Below are 23,035 nucleotides of genomic sequence, written 5' to 3' on the forward strand. Positions count from 1 at the left end.
ATTGGCACTCATACCACATCTTCTTATATCTATTTACATGTATAAACTACTTAACGCTAAATAAGGCAATTTTTATCATTTCATGTCAAAACAAAATTTTAGCCTGGATTGATCTGAAAAATTCAACATACCTTTCGTTGCATTTTTACAGGAAGTGCATTTACTTCTGAACTGAGAAAAAGACAAAATATGTCATTCTTTTCAACTTTTTTATTATTTAAAATAAAGTTCAACTAGGGTTCAATAGTTATCCTAGGTTTTAAAAGGTTCAATTCATACCCACAATACCCAGGCATTTTACGTTTTGATGTTAAAAATTTGCGTATGAACTAATAATAAAAAGTTAGAAATGTTCTACGTCTTATGTGTTCTTTCTAACCTTACCGATTTGTAGTTCTGTAGTTTGTAGAGATGAATTCAAACTGCAATTTTGTTGAAATAGTTTAGCAATTGGTATTTTGATAGTCTTTAGGATAATCACAGTAAGATGTATAATATAAACCCTCTCTAAGATTAATACGCGAAATTACATTTTTGATATATCTGTTCTATATATAGAAATATGAAGAAATGGTATGAAACAACTATCCAACAAAGACCAACGGATGGTGATGTAAACAACTGCAGCGCACTGTTTAGCCTTCAACAAAACGTACAGAAGGTGAATTCGGTAATTGAATGCAAGAGCTTGCTCAGTCTTAAGTTTAAATTAGTATTTTGTTGGTTTCCGTTTGAGTTTTGAAATGCTCCCTTGGTGTATTCTACTACTTTTAACACTTTAAACTAACTGAAGCAAAAGAAAAATCTTTCGCAAAACAAATCAAATTATAACATGCAATAACATTTAATAGCAGAATATCCATTATCCAAAGGCAGACTGAATAACTCTGGTACAGTGACCACAAAAATGGGCACAATATTGATGTGAAAACGGGTTGGCACAAATATTTGTTGAATTAAGCAATACACAATCCACTCCGGGTTTATCTTGACAAACGGCTGAAAGAGAAGGAAATTATATATTTACAGTTCTAACATATTTTAATCATATTTAGCTCGGATCAATTTGCAAAACATTCAATAATGATATCACGATTATGTTGTTAAACATATGATGCGCGTTTCGTATATATAGGACTGATCAGTGGCGCTCGAATAAACAGTTATGAGACCAAATCGATTGCAAAATTGCAGATCATTTGAAACCAAAAGCGAGTAAAAACCAAATAGAATAAACGTTAATCTGCAGTGCTATTTGCCAACTGGTTCCAAAACCTCATTAATAATACCCGAATATAGTTAATTCAGCCAGAATCATTGTGTTGAACATTTCAATACGACCAGAAAATAACAGCTTTTGTTTTTATTATAACGTACACCTTTTGCTTTATTCGCATTTTGCTGTTTGTTTGTTTACAAATAAAAGGATGTGTATCTTCCACTATGGAATATGATACCATATCAATAAAATACTTTTATAAAATGTTAAACATTATCTTTGATGAGCTTTAAAACAGTTTTTTATTCGATGTTTAAAGTGATTCTGACATTTATATAACTACATGAACAGAAAAACCTCCTACATAGGATACGAATCTATAGCTAAACACTTAAAAAAAAATACATATTTGAACTTGGGAATTTTCTAAAATATTTCAAGAACATTGGCTGCAGGTGTGATATATAAACTTATTCAATTAAGACAAAGAAGGAGGAATAAAAACTCATAAGTTGAAGAGAGACTGACAATTATAACAACAACAAAATAGAAAATTAAAAGACGAACAGACAAATAGAAGTCTTCAAAACTCTACATTAAAAATTTTATACTAGGCAACTTGAACCCCACCATCAACCCGGGACAATACCAGGTTCTCCGGAAAAGTAGGCAGATCTTGCTCAACTTTGCCAACCGTCGTATTTCAAATGGCAAGGTCAAATTCATAAATATTGTTTTAATTTACGTAAGCCTGACGAGGTTGAATTCTTACTGACATCTCACAAAAACTTCTGATTTTAATCAAATTTGATTAAATTTTGGAAACAAATAAGACTGTTATGTGTTTTTGCTTCTTGAACAGCAGTATTCAACTAACATCTTGATAAACTTAGCATGATTGTTTTAGTACAAGCACTATTTTGAGTATATTTAAAAATGTTCCCTTGTACTAGTTATTAACTACTTTATGTGTAGCTAGACTGTACAGGTTTTTATTGTGTGTCTGAATTTTACGACATGTGAGCCATGTAGTCAATCGGCGATGATTTTGTTTTTCAGGTAAAACTGGTAACACCCAACCCCATTTTCAGTCAGTACCAAATCAAGCTATTAGGACCATGTATCTTTAGTTATTGCTTTCTGTGCATCTGTGGTGTTTATAGGATTGTTTTGTGATGGTTGGTGTGGTGGTTGTACTGACCAATATTTTCGGTAATTCCTGCTGTCCTGTTTAAGTTTCAATCTTTTAAATTAAACATACGTGGTCTAGAATTGTGATGAAATATAAGGATAAACTTACATGTTGGTGTTGGCGATGATGCTGATATCGTCAAAGTGGTTAATTCAGAAGAAAGTGCATTTGTAACGATTAGTGGTTTTGGTGAAATTAGTGTCTGCATGGTAGTTGTTGGATGAGTATTGGTTGATTTTGAGACTAGAAAAAGAAAGCAATGACTGTAAAGAAAGTAGATATAAAATGAAATTAAAAAAAACCAAACAATGTGTATTTTACACCCCAAATAGCCGAAAACGGTTCTTATTAGCAGATTTTATGATAAAGGCAGTCATAGAAACTGCCTTTATCAGTCATCTAAATATATTTCATATAGCATAACTATTATACAAAACAAGATTTTTTGAAAAAGAAAATGCTTAATTTAAATCATTATACATGGAAATGATGCAATGAATAGTTGGTATGAAAAGAAAAACAATAATTTGAGTTTAAATGATCGTAAAATACAAGCCAATATAGGATTTGTTTTCACTTAATTTCTGAAAGTTTTGAATTAATAAATTTCTATATAGAAATAAGAAGATGTGATATAATTGCCAATGAGACAACTCTCAACTAGACAAGAATGAAATAGAACAAAAAAGTTGCATAAAAAATAATTTAGAAGCATACATATTGTTTTGATATCTCTTTTGACGTTGAAATGGTAACTATATCTTCATATTGTTTTAAAAAGAAATATATGATGCTAATTGCAGTAAGTCAAATTCAATTACCGAATATAATTAAATTTATGACATCGATTTGTTTAAATTTTGCTTTACAGCTACCATTTCAACGGCATAAGAAACGCGGAAGATACCTAAGGGATATTCAAATTCATAAGTCGAAAAAAAAACTTATGATATGGAAAAAAAGCGAAAAACGACCATAAGACAAACAAAAGTCTACAAAACTCAACAGAGAAAACTATAAACTATATAAGAAACATAGCAAGAAATGAATATGTGTGAAACTGCCTATCTTTTCACTTTTGATATGATTGTTTGTTGTTTGTGGTCAAAAAGAAAGGATATGTGCAAACAATATGTATGCTTCTAAATTATTTATTATGCAACTTTTTGTTCTATTACATTCTTGTCATCAATAACTGACTTTTGATAATTTTGATTTGTTTAAAACAAAATTGAGTCGTTGTTATATTTCTGCGATATGCTTTCTTTCCTTGCACTTTGTAATGATTTACTATTGCACACATATGCGAGTATTCAACTTATATTCATTGTTTGAATTGTCTGAAAAGCTACTGAATAGTACTGGATTGATCGCAAGTGAATTGTTTGAACAGCACTGAATAATATATATTAGACTTTTCAGTTGATGTTAATATCAAATTGACCGTTTAAGACAAATCATTCATTTTCTAGTGATGCATAACAAGAACATAACAAATACAAGTACAATAGCAAAAAGATGTTAGGAAACTTGTTTAGTTTCTATAGTTTTCTTGAATCCATCCACCAAAGACAACTGCTATTTACACAGTCACACAGTTCTTATATTTACCTGTAAAACTATCAATACAACTCTGTAATGAACAATCACATTCTGTCGACAGGGTCAATGTACTACTTTTGCAAATCAACAAATCTTCTACATTCTGATTTAAATAAAACTCATTCTTTTAGCAACACAAACATCTCAAAAAATACATTCAGTTGATACATAAATCTTCACGATTACAAAATAACGTTCGAAGTTTTTTTTTTGTGACTTGTTCCGACTGTGGGTCCAACAATCTCAGCAATTCCGAAAAAGCTGTCAGATGCCAAAGCGATATCGAGCTAATCTGATTTGTAAAACCACTAAAAACATAACATATATACTGAATACATGCAGGCAAATTCAAAAGTGAATGTAAATAAAATCATATGAAATGCTACGCCTCAGAATTTCATTTTGTCACCAAACAGAAGTTATCACCGGATATATACTTGAAATTAGTTAAAATCCCTGTGCCAAACGTGCACGTGGAGCTGTGTACCCCTCTGGAGCACTTAAATCACTCCGTGCGTGTTGTTCAATCAAGTTTTCCTTGCAGTGTTTTGTATGCTAATATTTATCTTTTTAACCTTTTTCATATTGTGTCACATGTCTTTCCTCTGTTTTTGTTTTATTATGTATCTGTTTGTTTGGAAGTATGTCAATGGTACGATTTTTGTAATTCTGGATTTGAAACTAGTGCATATGAACATGGCATTATTTTTTACAAATTATTATACTAAAGAACAATAATGAAACGAGTTTTCTATTAATTAATGATTCGTTTCAGGTTAATTTAATGGAATATGAAGTTGATAGAAATTTAATCTATATTTCTCATCTATTATTTTCACAAATGCATTTTTCTAATTCCACAGAGACATGTACTCGCGGAGATCGTTCAATGCATTCACTCAATTAGTGTCATGGCACAGAACTGCAAATGACAATGAATGAAGTAAAACGGTTTTGCGTTTTCTATGATATTTGTTACTTAACTCTATTCAAATATACATAAGAAATTAAAGAGATTGATAGTCATAGCTTAGTATGAAATATACACAGATGAACGCAAATCGCATAAAAAACGAATTGCTATTATAATTTTTATCATGTTTTACATCAAATCCTTACAAGTATATACAAAATAATCAATTATCTTGTTAAGTGTAGCTTCAAATCTACGCGAGAATAAAAGATATAAAAATTCGACCAAAATCTAGTTGTTTTTCTTTTTTTTTATTCTGTGCTGTATAAAAAGTAATAAATCACTACCGAGCAGAGTTAATGAAAAATACTCACTTTCAAAATACAATATCCTGCATATAAATTTGCGTTATCTAAGTACACTCTGCATACCTAAAAAACCTTTTTTTTACATAATAATAGATATTCTATATATCAGGCTGATATACGACAGTTACTGTATGAATAATATTTTTATGTATGTCAATAACATGAACGATACTAATTTTACTGCACTAGATGCGCATTTCGACAATTAATGTCTCGTCAGTGATGATCGAGGGAAAGATCTTTGAAAATTTGAAAAATTTTCATCTTTGGAATGAATTTGTATTTCTAACTGTCTTTTGCCACTATTGTCCGGTCTGCTTTTACAGTGTTCAACGAGTGGCGTGCGGTGATGCTTGGAAAGTGTAAATAAAATTTTCATATTTTTTGACGTTGTCAAAATATCAAAATGGTTTTCACAAAAGTGTCATGACTAAAGCCTCCTGATCCAAACTGACGTTTTATTTCGACAAAATGCGTTTGTCATCGCTGTATTGTTGTTACGTGTATACTTTTTGCTACGCGGGACCGCATTTGAGATATAATAAATACCGACCATTTTAAAACCCGGTTATCTATTAGGATTTCGTAAAAGTATTGCCACAAGTTATTTTGTATGTCGTATACACCAGTCGATAGCACATATGTATGTGTGTTCTTTGTGGCAAACATACATATATTGCGTTATTCAGTTTAATATTTGGGCCATCTTCAACTTGCATAGTGGTTTAACTTTTAATCCATGCTCAAACCCTATCTCAAACATTCAAAAAAGTCTGCTTTTTGTTTTGACATGTAAGATTTTGAATCAAATATCGCAAATTCTTATATTCTTTCCTGTGTTTACATTATAATACGACCTAAATTCATATTCTGAAACGGGAAGTCGTATGATAAAAGGAACATGTTTAAAAACAAGATGTGTAATTAAAACAAGGGTACATCCACTGCAGTTACTGACTTGACTCATTTGTGTTCGTTTTTACAATGCAATGTTACATACCTCATTTACAGCACATAAAGTATTGAAACAATGAAGTCCTATAAAAACAAGTCAAAAATTAGCAAACGCCATCAAAAAGTTGAACATATATTTGTTCTTAACAGCATGGGATGTGTAAGTACCCTGCCACTTACGGTCTGTGTTTTTGTTAGATGTATTTCTGATTTGTATTGATCTGATGAGTTAATATTCAATTGATTTTCATATTGTGTTTTTTTATCTTGTACTTTTACATCACTGGCCCAGGTTAAGAGAGGGTTGGCGCCTTCAAAGTAGTTTAACCGATTTATTTGTTATTGGACTTATTTTTATAGGTCCCGTTGTTATCTTACGTCTATTTTTTTATCCCAAATTTCAACTCTTCTTGCATTGACTACTGATTGTGCTTAGCATACTATTGTTATCTTTAATTCTATTTTTATGCCTAAACTACAGAAAGTTTGCATCATCTTATACATTTACTTTGGACGCATATTCCATGCAAGCCATGATAATGTGTAATATCTTATACAACTTATTTCGGAACTTTTGGTTCTAAATTCTTTCCAACTTCGTTTCTGATTTGGTCTTCCAACTCTATTAAATCGAGTGTCACTGGTGAGTCTTATAATGTAGATGAACCGGGCGTACCGTTTTAATAGTCTGATACCGTTCATGAGTGTCTACAACCACTTGGTCGTTGTCTATACTTGTGGTATATACGACACTTAGCTGTATTTAGCCAAACTGTTTTGTTTTTAAGTTCTTCATCTTATTTGAATTGGCCTTCCGACTGTTCTAGTGCATGGGTCTTATGTAGACGAACCACTCGCCTGGCGTACCAAATCATGAGCCTGGTATGGTTACTTAGTTTTTATAGACCAGCAGCAAATAATAAGTAAAAATTACCTGTTGTGGGAGATATCATTGTTGGAGATATCGTTGTTGGGGATGTGGTCGTCAGTCTTGTTGAACTGATAGTAGTTGATATATTTTTTTGTCTTGATGTTGTGATTGAAATATGGTTAACGTAGTCTTTCACTGCAAAAAAAGAAACATTTTCAATCAACCTGTCATTTACTGCTTCCTTTTGTGGGGTTGGCTTTACTTTTGGTAGGAATAGTCTTTTCAATTCTTCAACGTGTGTAATATGTTTTGGATTTTCAAATATTTTAAACTCGAGCATCATTGTAAAGACAATTCTCGGAATTCTCATCTAGTTAGTAAAAATTGTACTGTTATTGTTATAACGCTGCTTTAATAGTAAAGACAAAATATAGATATTTTTCCAATTCAAAACCAAATTTTGACGTATAATCGATGTCGTTCCTCTGTTGATATAAAGGAAATCATATGGGGTATTCATCCATGACATCAAATCAGTATATGCACATAAAAACACAAGAAGCAAAGGAACAGAGTTTTTATTGTTGGTACATTGTGAAGAAAAGTACATACTTAAATTCATAGGTATGTTTCTTAAACTATATCGAGAAAGTAATAGTTCAAACATAATTTGATTAAGCAATTGGGAATAATTGCATACGATTTTCTTGTATTGACATTGGAATAAACAACTATAAGCTCATTTTACATTATCAGAATTTGAAAACCAGTCGTCAAAAATTAATCAGAGTTTGCCTATCCGTCTAGAATGTCACTTTTGCATAACGAGCTAACTTTAATGATATTAGGATAATAAGACGAGATAGAGTGACAGAAAACCACGTGAGCAAATAGGCTTCAGCATTCAACATCAATAATTTAATTTTATACATGACCAAAGCTTCATATCTTTGGTCGCCGCGATATAGCCTTGTTGTGCTAATGCGGCGTAAAGCAACCAACAATCAATCAATCAATCATATCTTTGATGAGTGTTTTTACACGTAACGTAACGAAGTATTCATTCGTGTATGACGTCACATTCTGAAACATTTGATAAATTATGCAAGAATGCTTGCAGATCCTAAAAGGTTTTCTTAGCACACATTTTTTAAAATCATATTCCATAATCAACAAATAAAAACAATAACAAAATGTTATAAAGTCAACATAGGAACATCATGACGGTCTAAAAAACATAATTTCGTTTAAAATTAACACAGGGTCCTAAAATATGTCTTTCTATCAATAAGTAGAGAAATTATGCATATATCGCGATAAAATTCCATTTCATATATTTCATCTTTCAGATCGTACAAACTGGATGATATCACCACATGCAGCGGATTTCTTAAAAAAAAAAACAGAAAAAGGCAAAAATGAAAATACAACACGAAAAAAAAACAACTACACTAGCGTCTGTTGAATTCATTCACACTAATTTGAAAATACAATTTTGAAAATGACATATTTTGGATAGCAAATTCGTTAACAACTACAGACAGTACATTTATCAAATATGATGGCGTGTTTTGTTTCCAAACACAACCAATTTATCTTATTGCAAATTTACTTATTTTTTCCCAACTTACCTACAGATTCTGCACATGTCTTGGAAGTACAAGAACAACCACTTCCATGAAGGTCTGTATATACTTTACACTCATTCCATGTCTAGAGTTGAAAATATTGAATGCATAAAAGGAGACGATACCATGTCTAACATATTTCTACCATTTTATGTTTTGACAGGTGGAATGTCAACAGCCATGGAATACTAATCAAAATGGAACTGGTGAGCTGTATTTAAAAATTGAATGCTTCTTTTTGACAATTTATTAGGCTGTAAAAGCGTTGAACGAAGTACATTTTGTATGAAGCGCGAAAGCGCTTCATTCTAAAAATGTGCGCACGATCAACGCTTTTACAACCCTATAAAATTACTTAAAGAAGCATTCAATACTTTTAATTGCATTTTTTTGCTAGGATCATGAAAACACGATTTCTATCAATTTTTTTCTTTTATTTACCTGTGCACTTTATTGTGGAAGCTCGTGTCATCATGAATGTTACTTTTCATTTTGAAATGAAGGTTAGTATCAGAATGACGCGAGATTGCTATTAGCCAATCAAAATAACGTATTATTTTAAAACATACATGTAATGTAATTATGAAATATTAACAGGTGTGTTTGTAGTACGCGTGAAAACTTTAGGCAATTTTCTAAAATACCTGTAGAATTTAGGCATTTTATATATTGACTTTTTTTAAGGCATTTTATAAAATGCACGGAAACATTGAAAGACATTTAACATCATGCTTAAAATTGTTGAATGGAAAGAAAAAACTAAGCAAATAAAAGTATTGAACAACAGAGCAGTTTTATTCATAATATTTACTGAATTTTAATGCCTGCGATTTATGAAATCTGATAATTAAAAATAAATTCTACTATAAAATTAAAAAATTCCACAAGCACTTGACCCGACAATTTTTTGCTATTTCAGAGAGTGTTTGGGATGTTCTGTTACACATGTGTCCTAATTAAAAAAAAATACATCCTTTAGCGTTAAATCTGGCCTTAGCACTACTACCAACTTTGGTGAAGCCTGGACCATGACACGTTCAGCTCTGTCAATATTTTTCTGTCCCCATCCAAAAATCTTCATTTCAAGTATTTCTAAGTTTTACACAATCATTAGTTATTTTTTTACAAGATATAGTGATTTTGGTCATATTTATTTCTTTTTTATGATATCTTTTCTATGTATTACATAAAACAGAACAGGCAATTTGTGAAATTTTGTGTAAAAATTGCAATTATATTTTCATTCATTTTTTGGACGATTTACAAGTAACTTAATGATATACAGAAAATCAATGTTTTATTTCTGGAAAATTGTAAATTGTAATTTTCAAATATGTTTATCAATAGGTTACCCTAGGCTTATTATTTATGGTATTTAGAGCAATTACGGTGACAGCTGCATCATCAAAAGATTTATACACAACGTTACTAAAATAAATAATAATATGTTAAAAAGAAAGAAATCCACTGATCCTTCAAAATGTCTAAATTTAGAAAATCCCTGTAACATTTACATGGACCGATTATATTAAGATATTTTTTATCACACATTGTTGTCAGTATAATGAAATTGTATGCAACTGTCATACAAGTGAGATGTTTAGCTAGCTATAAAACCAGGTTTAATCCACTATTTTTACTTACGGAAATGTCTGTACCATGTCAGCAATATGACAGTTGTTTTCCATTCGTTTGGTGTTTTTGAGCTTTTGATTTTGCTATTTGATAAGAGACTTTGCGTTTTTAATTTTCCTTGAAGTTTGGTATTTTTGTTATTTTACTTTTCACTTTCTAAGATATCAGATCAAAGATTAAAAAATGTCAAAACTTTTTTTTTTATGAAAAAACAAGTTTTGAATTCCATTTAATAACAAATTACGTATTTTTACTGCCTTAATGTTGGAAGAAATGACGGACATTCATTGCCATTTGATTAGGGACTTTCCGTTTTGAATTTTCCTCGGAGTTCAGTATTTTAGTGATTTTACTTTTTTCAGTAGTATGTATTTGTTGAATATCAATTCTGACAAAATGAAAACAAGTTTTTAACAACAATGATTATGAAAACAATTCTTTATAAATTGCATGCGTCCGAAGCGTTTTTCTGGATTTACTTTCATCAGGAATGATCAAAGCAAAATATCCGAAAGCAATGCATGTGTAAGAACCAAGCAGTGGAAGAGCTATATGAACAAAAAGGACATACAAAATAGCCAAATCAACCTAAAGTCAATATTGCTTGAGGAAAGGGAAACCTTAGTTTCTTAATAATTTCTATATTTTTTAATAATTTCTATATTTTTAAACGGACAATTGCTGCTTGGTTTGCTATAAATCATGGCAGTACCGAAGTACTGACGACTAAGCTGATGATACCCTTCAGGCACTGATATAGGATATACAAAAAATCGAAACAGTGGAAGAACTTTTGGCCAAAATAGGCCTACAAAAATAAGCAAAATTCATCTAATGTCAACTTTGATGGGAGAGGTGAAATCCTAGTTTCTTAACAATTTTTAATTTTTTAGATTGACATTTTAAAAAAGATTTGTAATAAATTATGTCAGTACCAAGGCGCTAATGATATCCTTGGCGACTGATAGTCCACCAGCAGCGATATCGATCCAGTGCTGTAAAAATGAAGAACTATTTAAAAAAACAAACCATTGATAATTTAGCTCTCTCATTTTATTATCTTGGTGTTGCAATAAGGTTTAAAGATATCTTGTTATGGGATCGTGGGATCCTTTTTTTTTGGTAAAAATAAGGAGATGTGATATAATGGCTAAGAGAAAACTTTCCATTAGAGTTCAAATGAGTAAATAACCATACGTTTCAGCTTACCAATATCAAACTTACTAGCAAAGATGAAACAGCTGGTACTTTCAGGTTAAAAACAATGCACCACATATTTCTTGTAAATGCAGCAATAAGATGCGAAGAACATATTGGTATAGAAATACATAATATTGGATCGGAAACGGATATGAAAGTATGTCACACAGCAAAATTTATAAATATATAGCTTGCTTTCAAATGTCAGAAGTTGGGATATGTAGTTGCTGAAACAAAATGCGACGAAAATCATCATACATTCATGTGAGGATCATTTTTTTTAAATATGAATGCAGCAAACAGGAAGTACATAACAGATGTATCATAAAATGGGTTACATGGTATAGTTTACAAATATAAATCTTGATGCTAAATACATGTAGCAAGAAGCTCTGAAAGGTGAATGTACGTAGCATTATGCGATAAAATAATTACGAACAGAGGTAAGGATAGACGGACGAAATTATTTCCAAATGTATAGAGGAAATCATTGGATTATTGGAATACATATATATTTTAATTATTATCTATAACGCTATTACTTTTGAACATAATCTGGCAGATCAATGAAACCTTACGTATGAAATAGCAGTGACTACCTTTGTAAACAACAGATGCAATATAAATTAATAAAAAGAGGATAAATTTCTTGTTGACTATTTCATAAAAAAACTTACTACACAAAATAAGCCATATAAAGGGATATATATTGGATTGCTTTTAAAAAGGGATGAAAGATACTAAAGGGATATCAAAACTCATTAGTCGAAAACAAACTGACAACCCCATGACAAAGAAAAAGAACAATAGACAAACACAGTACACAAAACTCAACATAGAAAACTAAGACTGAGCAACACGAACCCAATCAGAAACCGGGGGGGGTTTGCTTTGTAAACCTTTCACGACAGTTCATCGTTGTAACAATATTAAAATATTAAAACAGGAAATATTGCTATTACTGAATCAATCTAAAACTTACATTGAAAGGCATACATCTTGTATCAAAGTGGTCCAAATATTCATACATATGACAAAAGGTCTGAAAATGAAAATATTTTTGATGAGATAAGATACTACACCAAAACTGATTCGAAAATAGGCCCCTTCAAGCAACTGTTGTCGTAGTCATTCACTTAATCCCCCAAAACACACGACTCAAATTTAAAATAAAACAAACAATCAGTTTGCAATCTAAGTGTTAGAAAATGTTGTAACGGCATACTATAAATACATTAAACAGTTGGAAAAGATCGCATTTATTTCTACAAATAAGATACACAAAGTGATTTTTTACAAGTATTGAAATGATGCTTATAGAATTTAATGTGCCAAGCATTGGTATGTATCGTCGTCGAAACCTTCGTGCATGTTGAGGAAAAAGATAAATAAAAGTCGTACTTCGTTTTGCAACAGTCCTGAAAATTAGATAATAGTGTATGTCCGATGTTCAAATCTGGTGAACCAACTTAACAAACAAAATCTGACGGAATTTACGTGAACCCTAAAATGGAAGAGACCGGTTGCCTCGGCAGTGGAGTGGTCTCCTGCTATTAAGTACATTAAATAATAAACGAATCCTTTATCACATATTCCTGTTACTCTTATAAATTACCTATTTTGTTAAAACAAAAAGTATATTTTTTCTGAATTATTGTTCATGTTATATTAGCAAAATATCTTGGTCGTAAAATGATGACATGTAAATTAACAGCATGTGCTTAAATTAGTGTCCTGTAGACGAATTGGGTAAAGTTTTATAGAATACTACTGGATTGAATTGACTGATTTGCATATTATGGATGGTTTTCCTGACAATTTCTAAGCTCAACTGGAGGATAGACTTTATTAAATTTTAAGATATACTTACGTTAGTGGACGAACATATTTGTCCGAAGCATTCGTATCCTAAAGTGAAAAAGATGTAGTTCATGACATATTTAAATTTCAAAGGCTTAAACCCATTTAAGCTACATATTGAATCATTTACAAAAGTTAAACGCAGAACTGACAATTTGAAGATTTAATCGTATTAAAATTTGAATTTTACTCGAGTCGATTCCACTACTGGAACCCATTAAATTCTCGAAAATACAATCAAGCCAGTACCCAATGCATCAGTATTGACATTATTTAAACTTTAGTAATGTTAGAATTCTACTTCAAATGAAGCTTAAACTATCTCTCCGAGGTAAAGTTCTTTACATTGCAGAGAAAAATTTCTGAGTCATAAAGTACCATTCTTTTTTTATTTGGTGTTTCTATAAAATATTGAGGTTAAATGGTTACTAAAACTTTGCTCATGCTAAGTATTACTTTATTAGAGACAAAGATAAATTCTGCACAGTTGTTTTTTAAAAGCAACAATTTAACAAAGACTTAAAGGGAAAAACAATGTTGGTATTACTCCTGGTACATATTTCCCTTTTTTATTTGGTCTGCTTTCTTTTGATAAAGGAATTAACAATACTGTAGTTCATATGTCTGATATGAGCTTTTCATTTCTATGTGGCAATATTGTAGCAGCGCATGCTTATGGAGTACATATTTCCTACTCAATACTATATTCCAGTGCTTGTGTCTCTATCATGATTTCCTCGATACGGGATTGGTGTTTTCAAGGAAGCAATTGGACCAATGGTTTCATAGTGGTGAAGTTGAACTTATCCCTTTCAAATGTTTTACGACGCCATCATGAGTTGGCGGTTATGAATCATCTCTGTCTCAGATGACCACCAAGATGTCCAAATTGTCCTAGCCATCATCTCGTCCTCATGTCTCCAAGTGATACATCGACGAATTAAACGAATCGATGAATGCTACCTTACCATGAGCAATACGACAGATCTCACAAGTGGAGCTGTGTCTGTTTACCCTTTATGCGGAATTAAGATCACCCCCGGTTTTTAGACGGGTTTGCAGGGTTTAGTCATTGGTTTCCTATGTAGTGTTTTGTAGATTGTTGTTTGTCTTTTAGTAATTTTTCTGATTTTCCCTTTGTTTTGTCTGAGTCTCTTTGTGTCATGAATATTGCTCTCCTAGTATGTTCCGTCATTTTTTTCTGATCAACGATCAACAATTGTAGTTTGTTATCTAGTTATCTATCTTCTACCTTAAATTAACGCCAAATTTAACAAAGCAAAATATAGGTATAGTTATGAAAATTGTTTGATAGAATATTTTATTGTATTTGCAATGAATGTAAACATGATGTTCTGTAGTTTTCGTTTGTTGTTGTGGTTCATAGGTGTTTCTCGTTTCTCGTTTTTTTTTTAGATTAGACCGTTGGTTTTCCCGTTTTAATGGTTTTACACTAGCAATTTTTGGGGCCCTTTATAGCTTGCTGTTCGGTGTGAGCCAAGGCTCCGTGTTGAAGACCGTACTTTGACCTATATTGGTTTACTTTTATAAATTTTAACTTGGATGGAGAGTTGTCTCATTGGCACTCATACCACATCTTCTTATATCTATGTGCTGCAATAGAAAGTATTTACCTATTACACGGTTACAAAATTAAAATCCTTGTATCCATGATGAGTTTGTTTACAAACACTGGGTCGATACCACTGCTGGTGAATATTTCCTCCACGAGGGCAACAACAACCCAGTATACATGCATTATGTGGTCATAATTATAAATTATCTGTGAAAAAAACTTTGGATTTTCGAAATACTAAGGATTTTCTACCAAAGGAATAGATTACAATACCTGTATTTGACAAAACCTTTCGAAATTTCAGGTCCTCAATGGTCTTGATCTTCGTATTTTATTTTGTCCTTTTTAACTTTGATGATTCGAATGTCGAATGTGCGTCTTTCGTAGACGAAACGCATGTCTTGCGTACTAAAGTGTATACCTGGTTTCTTTGATGAGTTTATAATTATGGAAATGTGAAAACAATACAAACCATCTACAGTTGTAGAGATGCTCATCGTAGATGTAGCTGTAGGAACCGTTGTTGTGAATATTGGCCCCATGTGATGAGAATACGCTGTCACTTTAAACAAGAAATATCGTTATGTCAATATAAAATGAGTACAATGATATCCAAATGAATTCGCTTTATCATAAATGTTAGAAGATACGAAACTGAACATAGATTGCAATTTTTGGGGTTATTTTATGTAGTCGATATTGCATTTTGTGCTCTCAAACGTTTGATTTGTTCGTTTCCTTTTGTTTGATATTTTGTTATTACTTTTGTTTGCTTTTTTTTTTGTTTTGTAAATAAGTACATTTGAAAGTATAATGAATGATGTAGGAAAGGCGTGTAAAACTGCAAAGGTTGACATTTGCAAAAAATAAGAATTTTATATGATATTTTTGGAGAAAACAAAATACTAATATGTGAAACAATCGAAACAGCAACAGACTTTGGTCTGTCATAAACCGTTATTACATTATTGATGTTTAAAAACCAATCGTTTAGCATACGTGTGTTGTATTCAACATACATGAAAGTATGATGTTTGTCCAGAAATATATCTTAACGTTTGATATGAATAAAAACGAAGTTCGATATCAAAGAGCCTACTTGTTTTGTAATATTTATCAAAAAGGGGGCTTAGGACATAGACAAAAACTAGAAAATTCGGCATCAAGATCATTTACAGATAATACATTTTTTAAAATTAATTAAAAATAAAAATGTTTGCAATTTGAGAATCATTATGACTTGACATTATAATGGCTGGTACCCCAAGGGTGACATGGGATAGACATAAGGTCACTACAGGTTTTCTTCCGACCGGCAGTAAAACCCTTGTCAAAGTGGGGCGTCCATTTGGCTGTGCGGGATGTACAAGTACGCAGCCACGTCCGGTCAGAATGGGGACGTTAAATCCGATGCCTCGGCACTCTCTCTACGTTAGGAACCCTTGCACCAACTATTTGAGGTGTCCGTAGGTGGCCTATTACCAAGCTAAATTTCCACCCCTATCCTAATTAACCCTCATTTTGCAGTGGCAGTCTAAATTTCCCCGATCTTCATCCCGGACGGCCTCTATTACAGAAACTATCTGTTGTATTAATTGTCAGTTATTGTTCTTGTCCTGAACATGCATGTAATATTTCATTGGACGTTAAACAACCAACAATCAATCAACAATATAATGGTTGGTTGATTCATTTCGTGATTGCTTCATTATATCTTTTGGCAAATCATCATTTCATTTCAAGAAGATGTACATGTAAAAGTTATAACGTTCATGAAACTGACGTTTTTTTTTTCAATCTTAAGCTGCAAAAGATGATATATTTGTCTCTTGCTTTAAAGCTTGAACTGTAACATAAGAATACATAAACCTCAAACGTAAAGATTTGAATGATAAGAAAAATAATATGTTTGATAACAATAATAATAATTATTGCACTTACGAATATGTATAGAGCATTCTGTTGTTTCACATGTACATCCATTGCCTTGTAGTTCTGTGTAATTACTACATACAGGTCCAACCTAAGTTTACATTATATTGATGGAGTCAAAATATTCAGGTGTTAAATTAGAGCCAACAATTTCATTAATTCATTATTAAAACCAGAACGAATCACAGGAACTCCGAAAGTAGCTAGACCGGGTGTGCATCGTTTAATCAAGTCAGTGGGTGTTTATGAAAATAAGAAGATGCGGTATGATTGGCAATGAGACAATTCTCCACCAGAGACCAAACTGACGTAAATGTTTAGCAACAATATTTATTTGTTTGTGGATTTTTTTTTTCCTTTTTTGCGATTTATTTCTTTAATTTATCTAAAGGTTTGTTTCTGTTGTTTTCAGAATTAAATATTGTTTGTTTCTGTTGTTTTCAGAATTAAATATTGTTTGTTTCTGTTGTTTTCAGAATTAAATATTAAATATTGAAAGAGTGATCTTGCAAGTTCGAGAGGCAGAATGGCTGTTAACTACGTTTATTTTTAGTGACTTCTTTGGGATAACCAGAATAGTTGAAAACTTAAACAGGAACGTGTATGCGTTCAATTTGTCATAAATTTCTATCTGAATAAATCAAAATCAAAGTTTTTGGTATATGAATGAATACATAGTGTATTGGTTTGCGGACAGTTGTTTCCTCTAAAAAATTACATATGTAGCGTTAAAATCAATCCTGTTGATAGGCAAACAGTGAAATATAGTTTAAACAAATAAAGATACCAATCAGCAGTAAACAAGATTGAAATGAGATTTCGGTATACGCCAATGATACAGCTACCCATGGGTGCCACATGTGGATCAGGATCTGATTACCCTTCTGGAGCATCTGAGATCACCCTCAGTATTTGGTGGGTATCGTGTTGCTCAGCCTTTAGTTTTCTATGTTGTGTTTTATGTATTGTTATTTGTGTTTGTCTTTTTCTTTGTTAGCCATGACGTTGTCAGTTTATTTCGGCTTATGAGTTTCAATGTCCCTTCGGTATCTTTCGCCTCTTTTTCTTATATAGAAATTAGGAGATTTAGTATGAATGCCATAAGAGGTAAACATATGGTCTTCAACATAACGGCCTTATTTATATCAAAACAGTTTACGAAAGAAGTATAAGAGACATGAACCAACGACAACAACTAAACTACAAACGCCTGACTTGGGACATGCATATAAAGAATGTGGCATGGTGAAACATGTTTTTTGAGAACTAAACCCTCCCCTTATCTTTGACAGTGGTGTTGAAGCACAACACAAGAGCAAACTTTATAAAGCAGTAGCGAATTGATTAACTCAAGAGATCTGTAAGAATCACAAAAAACCCAACTAACATGAAAACAAAAGAGACAAAGCACCGATATTAGAGTACTAGCAGTTACTTAAAGCTAGCTCAAAACCATTCACAACTAACGAATAAACCAAGTTCTCCGTGACGAAAACATCAATCAGTACACACTGAACGGATTTACACTGCCCCGTGATATTTCACAACTGTCTATTGATTCACCTTCATCAGGCATTCTCTACACAAGAATTGTCTCAAGTCAAATAATTTAAACGCTCCCAAAAAAAAAAAAAAAAATAGAGGGGCGAACAAAATTATACAAAATTTTATGATATACTATGAATGAAATGGTATAATATACTTTTATGAGGATTTCCTAACATTTCTTTACATTTTTAATAGTACTTTTGCTTACTTGGAACGGCATACATCTGCCTTCGATAACATTGTTAGTTTGGTACAGATGACAATATCGCTGGAAAGAAGAAAAATTAATTATCTTATATTCAAAATGTCATGAACTGTAATATAGGTTATATTTCACCTTGCAGTTATTATTGACAAATGCATATGTAGAGTTGGACTATATAAGAATAAGGAGATGAGGTATGATTGCCAATGAGACAACTATCCACCAAAGTTCAAATATAGTGAGTGTTAGCTATTATTATAGGCAACTGTACGACCCTCGCCCTTATCTTGGACAGTGGTGTATCAGCCCAACATAAGAACCAACTATAAAAATCAGTTGAAAAAGGCTTAACTCGTCAGATCGACACAAAGCAGAAAAACAACAAACATAAAGACAGACCGCACGTTTCAGGGTATTAATCCATCCCTCATCCTATGCAGACTTGATATCTAACAGCTGTTGATAAAATGATAATACTGATAACAGTTTTAATAATGTCATATTTTAAAATATGATTTGTTTTGTTCTATCCTTTGTCCTAAAATGATGTTTTTAATATGAAAACAATAACATTTGCTCAAGTAAAAGCCTTAGGGAATTAATTTGCATGGAAATGGAAATGTCGTAAGGTAGGACAAGAGATATATATTGAAAGGAAATGGAATCAATTATTATCACCAATTTGTCTTAATGGTTTTTTTCTCGAGGCACTTAACATGGGTCAATAGTGAATCAGAAACTGCTAGTTTTGTCGGGGATCATTTCACGCATTCGGTGTAGTGTTTTGTCATACTTAATTGAACCTACTATAAAACACTTAAAAAAAAGAATGAACGACAAAAAATGTTCAACCGTGTATATAAGGCATCTATCATTCGTCTTTTGTTTTTGAAGGCCAGGGATCATGGCTTTGTTTAGGAAAAACAATTTATTCCGATCTCGATAAAAACTAAAACAAATAATGTTTGTTCAGTAGAATACAGGAACAAGATATTTTTTTTAAACTTGATTGTTTTCTTTATCTTACTGAAACAAATATTTTTTTGGTCCAACAATTTATTAAAAACAGTATTCACCCCGACAAAAGATGAATGGTAGGTGCCTAAGATGATAGCAATGCTTTAACAGCTAAATTCTGCTGGCAAACAATAAAGCGACTGACCAGATACAAGTGAGCACAGTTTGTTTGTACACATGCTGGATACACAACCGTCGTTGCTAAAATGTAAACATATTAATTAGTTGATACATTTAAATTAGTACTTAAATTAGCCTTACAAAATGTACATGTTTCTATTTTATCTAGGGTTTAACACACGATTTGCCCTGTTTATGCTTATATTTTGGCACTGCTCAAAGTCATATTTTTCCCAGACTGATTATGACGTATTTACAATAAATAGTTTGCAGATGTCATTATCTATACCTTAGGTTTAAAAACATGGTCAGTTTAATAGTTGAAATTGGGCTTTCAACTTACTTTTGTTAACTGGTCGTAAGCCTCTAGATCATCCCCTTTTCAGCTGACTTTTAAAGTTTGTTCTATTGTTTTATTGTATCATAACTGTCCTAGATTAGGAGAGTTATGCCTTCAAAAAGCTGTTTTACCCTGCCATTTTATGTATGTGCCTTTCCAAATCAAGATGACTATGGTCCAGTTGCTGTCGATGGTTGCTGTCTGTCGTATTTGTTTTTGTTAAATATATTGGATACAATCAAGCTTTCGGTTTTTTCTTTAGAAATCTTTTTCATTTTGTTATCCCGAGTTTTTGTATTGCTTACAATACTAATTGACTGTACCTTATTATAGGAGAAAGTATGATAAGACTACTTTATTGGTCTCTTGAATTCAAAAAAGTATTTGAAATCTACAAAATAACATCCGTCAGATATTTATAAGACATTAGACAGCGATACATTGGTATGCATATGTTAATCTTTTTTTTTTCATTTTAAGGGGCAAACATTATGAATTTTATCACATTTTTTCTTATCATATCTCCTCCTATTTTAACTGAAATTAAAAGTTTAAAAAAAAATCCTTATAGGTGTTTAATTAAGTTGACTTCGAAATTTAGATTTTGATTGTTTTCCTACATGCTGAATCACAGTTTCATAATAAAATCTTACATTTGTAATACATTTTGATAAAAGCTGTTGAAGATCATCATATGTGTATAACCGTATTAATGGATTTTATATCTTACATATGCATCAATATGCAGTAATGAAGAAAAAAACTATGGATATCAGGAAACAGGATATTTGCTGTTTTTTGAGAAAATTTTTGTCATGTTTATTTTAAAGGCAATATGTTTGTCAAATACATTCTTAAATATTACCATAATAAATAAAAGTTAAGACCTTCAAAAAGTTAATTTGTTAAACCAAGGATTTGACTGTACAAATACTTGGTTAAGCAATTAAGTTAATTAATTTTTCATTTGAACTTTGTTTTTAAAGGGAAAAAATGTTGTAAAATAAAAGTGTGTGCCATGGCAGGAAATTCAAAATTCAATTTTGATAACTGTAAACTGATATCCAATTTGTGAAGATCTACTCCTACCTGTTAAAGGAATACAAATGTATTTCCATTGAAGGAAGTTTAGGTATGAGCTGACTATTATTTGTCTACTCATCTTTTTTTCTTTTTTCCAAAATTTTGGTTCTTTTTGTATTTTGTCGACGAATTGTTTATGGTTGTCCAATTGGAACAAATGTATATTGCTCTTTTTAAGTAGCATATTGTAAGTCTTTGTAAGTCTTGTGTTGTTTTTTATTTTGTTTTTTTAATTTTGGTTCATTTGTATGTTTTGGATTTTAGTGTGGCGTACATTTCGCTGAACTAGTACACATTATTACTTAGGGTCCAGCTGAAGCCCGCCTCCGGGAGCGTGATTGTTTCGGTCTGTCGAAGACACATTGGTGGCCTTGGACTGTTATCCGCTCTTTGGTTGGGTTGTTGTCTCTTTGACACATTCTCAGTTTCTATTTTCTATCCTATATGTATTTAGCTGTCTGGTGTCTATATTTATAACTTTTTATAATTGTTTTTGTTAACATTACTTACTAGGTACTGTAGTGGTTTGTTTAGTGGTGATAGTAGTAGTCTGGGTCGTAACTGCTGGCGCTTCTGTTGTCGTTGCTTAATAAAATATTACTGACTGTGTTATTGTTATATAAATTCTATAATGATATCTTAGATGACGTTGATGTTTGGTGGAATCACATAGCTTTATAAGCACTAACCTTTTTCCTTTTTTTTTTCATTTTTACTTGTTCTTGATCTGATCAATGATGACTTTTACTTCCTGTTTTGTAAAATTGTTTGCTTAACGGAAGAGTTTACAAATCGTATAGTATAGACAAAAACTCATCAAAGATACCAATGATCAAATTTGATACATCAGACGAACATTTTTGCTGCATGAGACATATGGGTCAATTACCCAAATGCGCCTCAAATTCAGGAACTCAAAGTTAGTGCGTAAACAAACAATCTCGATGCAGTTATATTGGACATGTTTCAATGTTTTACAAATAACTGAACTTAACCATGTGTTGAGATCTGAAGAGCACAGGACCATAAAATAAAGGTGTAACAACTATTGAGTTATTGAATGTATTTTCTTAACTTATTGTTTGAAAAAAGGTGTTTTTACCTCGAGAAGCCGCATTAGAAAAGGCTTTTCGGGGTGTGCTAAATTGCTGAAAAAACTAATCTCAATTTGTACCCCGAAAATTTAACCATATTTTTGAAAATGTCTCAGCTTTGAACGATCCATCATACAATATCATACAATATAGGCAGAGGAATTGATGAAAAGGCTTCCATTACCGCCGACCTGGGTTGATTACCCAATTTGTAAACTTTATTTTAGAAGTTATCAGACTGATTTATAGGTGATTGCATCGTGTACACTAGAGAAAATTATGAAAATGAGGGTAAGTTATCTTTTATGAATACATAGTTATCACATTTGGTTCCATATTAACAGTATTTATAAAGATAACAATTTAAGCTTTTAAATGTATTACTGGCACCGGACTAGAGCACTTCTTTTAGACACAATCAAAATCTTTGTTTATAAAAGACGCTGAAAGGCACATGTCATTGACTTAAATAAGGAACTTACTTCTTATGAAAACATTTAATCGAGCATTTAATATTGTTAAATTGTGAGTCAACATGACACACAAAAGACATAATAATGCCATTATCATTCAAATCTACAGGAATAGCTGATAATGCAAGGGAAACAACATACGTCATACGATGATTTGAAACATGTGTTTTACACCAATTATTTGACCATTAATTAGCAGCTGGTC

At 31.7% G+C, this 23,035-nt stretch overlaps 1 protein-coding gene across 1 annotated transcript; it reads right to left on the minus strand.

Annotated features, from left to right (window-relative positions):
* Nucleotides 1-240: 240 nt before the first annotated feature.
* Nucleotides 241-21,842, minus strand: LOC127729264 (uncharacterized). The gene is made up of 14 exons (XM_052237000.1): nt 21,774-21,842; nt 19,866-19,921; nt 18,707-18,766; nt 16,960-17,041; nt 15,491-15,580; nt 13,453-13,490; nt 12,565-12,624; nt 8,751-8,832; nt 7,183-7,314; nt 6,295-6,332; nt 5,301-5,357; nt 4,023-4,116; nt 2,520-2,654; nt 241-999 (listed from the first exon to the last, which is right to left on the minus strand). The coding sequence occupies exons 3-14, from the start codon at nt 18,716-18,718 to the stop codon at nt 863-865; spliced, it is 957 nt and encodes a 318-aa protein (XP_052092960.1). The 5' UTR covers nt 18,719-18,766; nt 19,866-19,921; nt 21,774-21,842; the 3' UTR covers nt 241-862.
* Nucleotides 21,843-23,035: the final 1,193 nt, after the last annotated feature.

This window comes from Mytilus californianus, unplaced genomic scaffold, assembly GCF_021869535.1.
Source record: "Mytilus californianus isolate M0D057914Y unplaced genomic scaffold, xbMytCali1.0.p SCAF_2, whole genome shotgun sequence".
Lineage (NCBI taxonomy): Eukaryota > Metazoa > Mollusca > Bivalvia > Mytilida > Mytilidae > Mytilus > Mytilus californianus.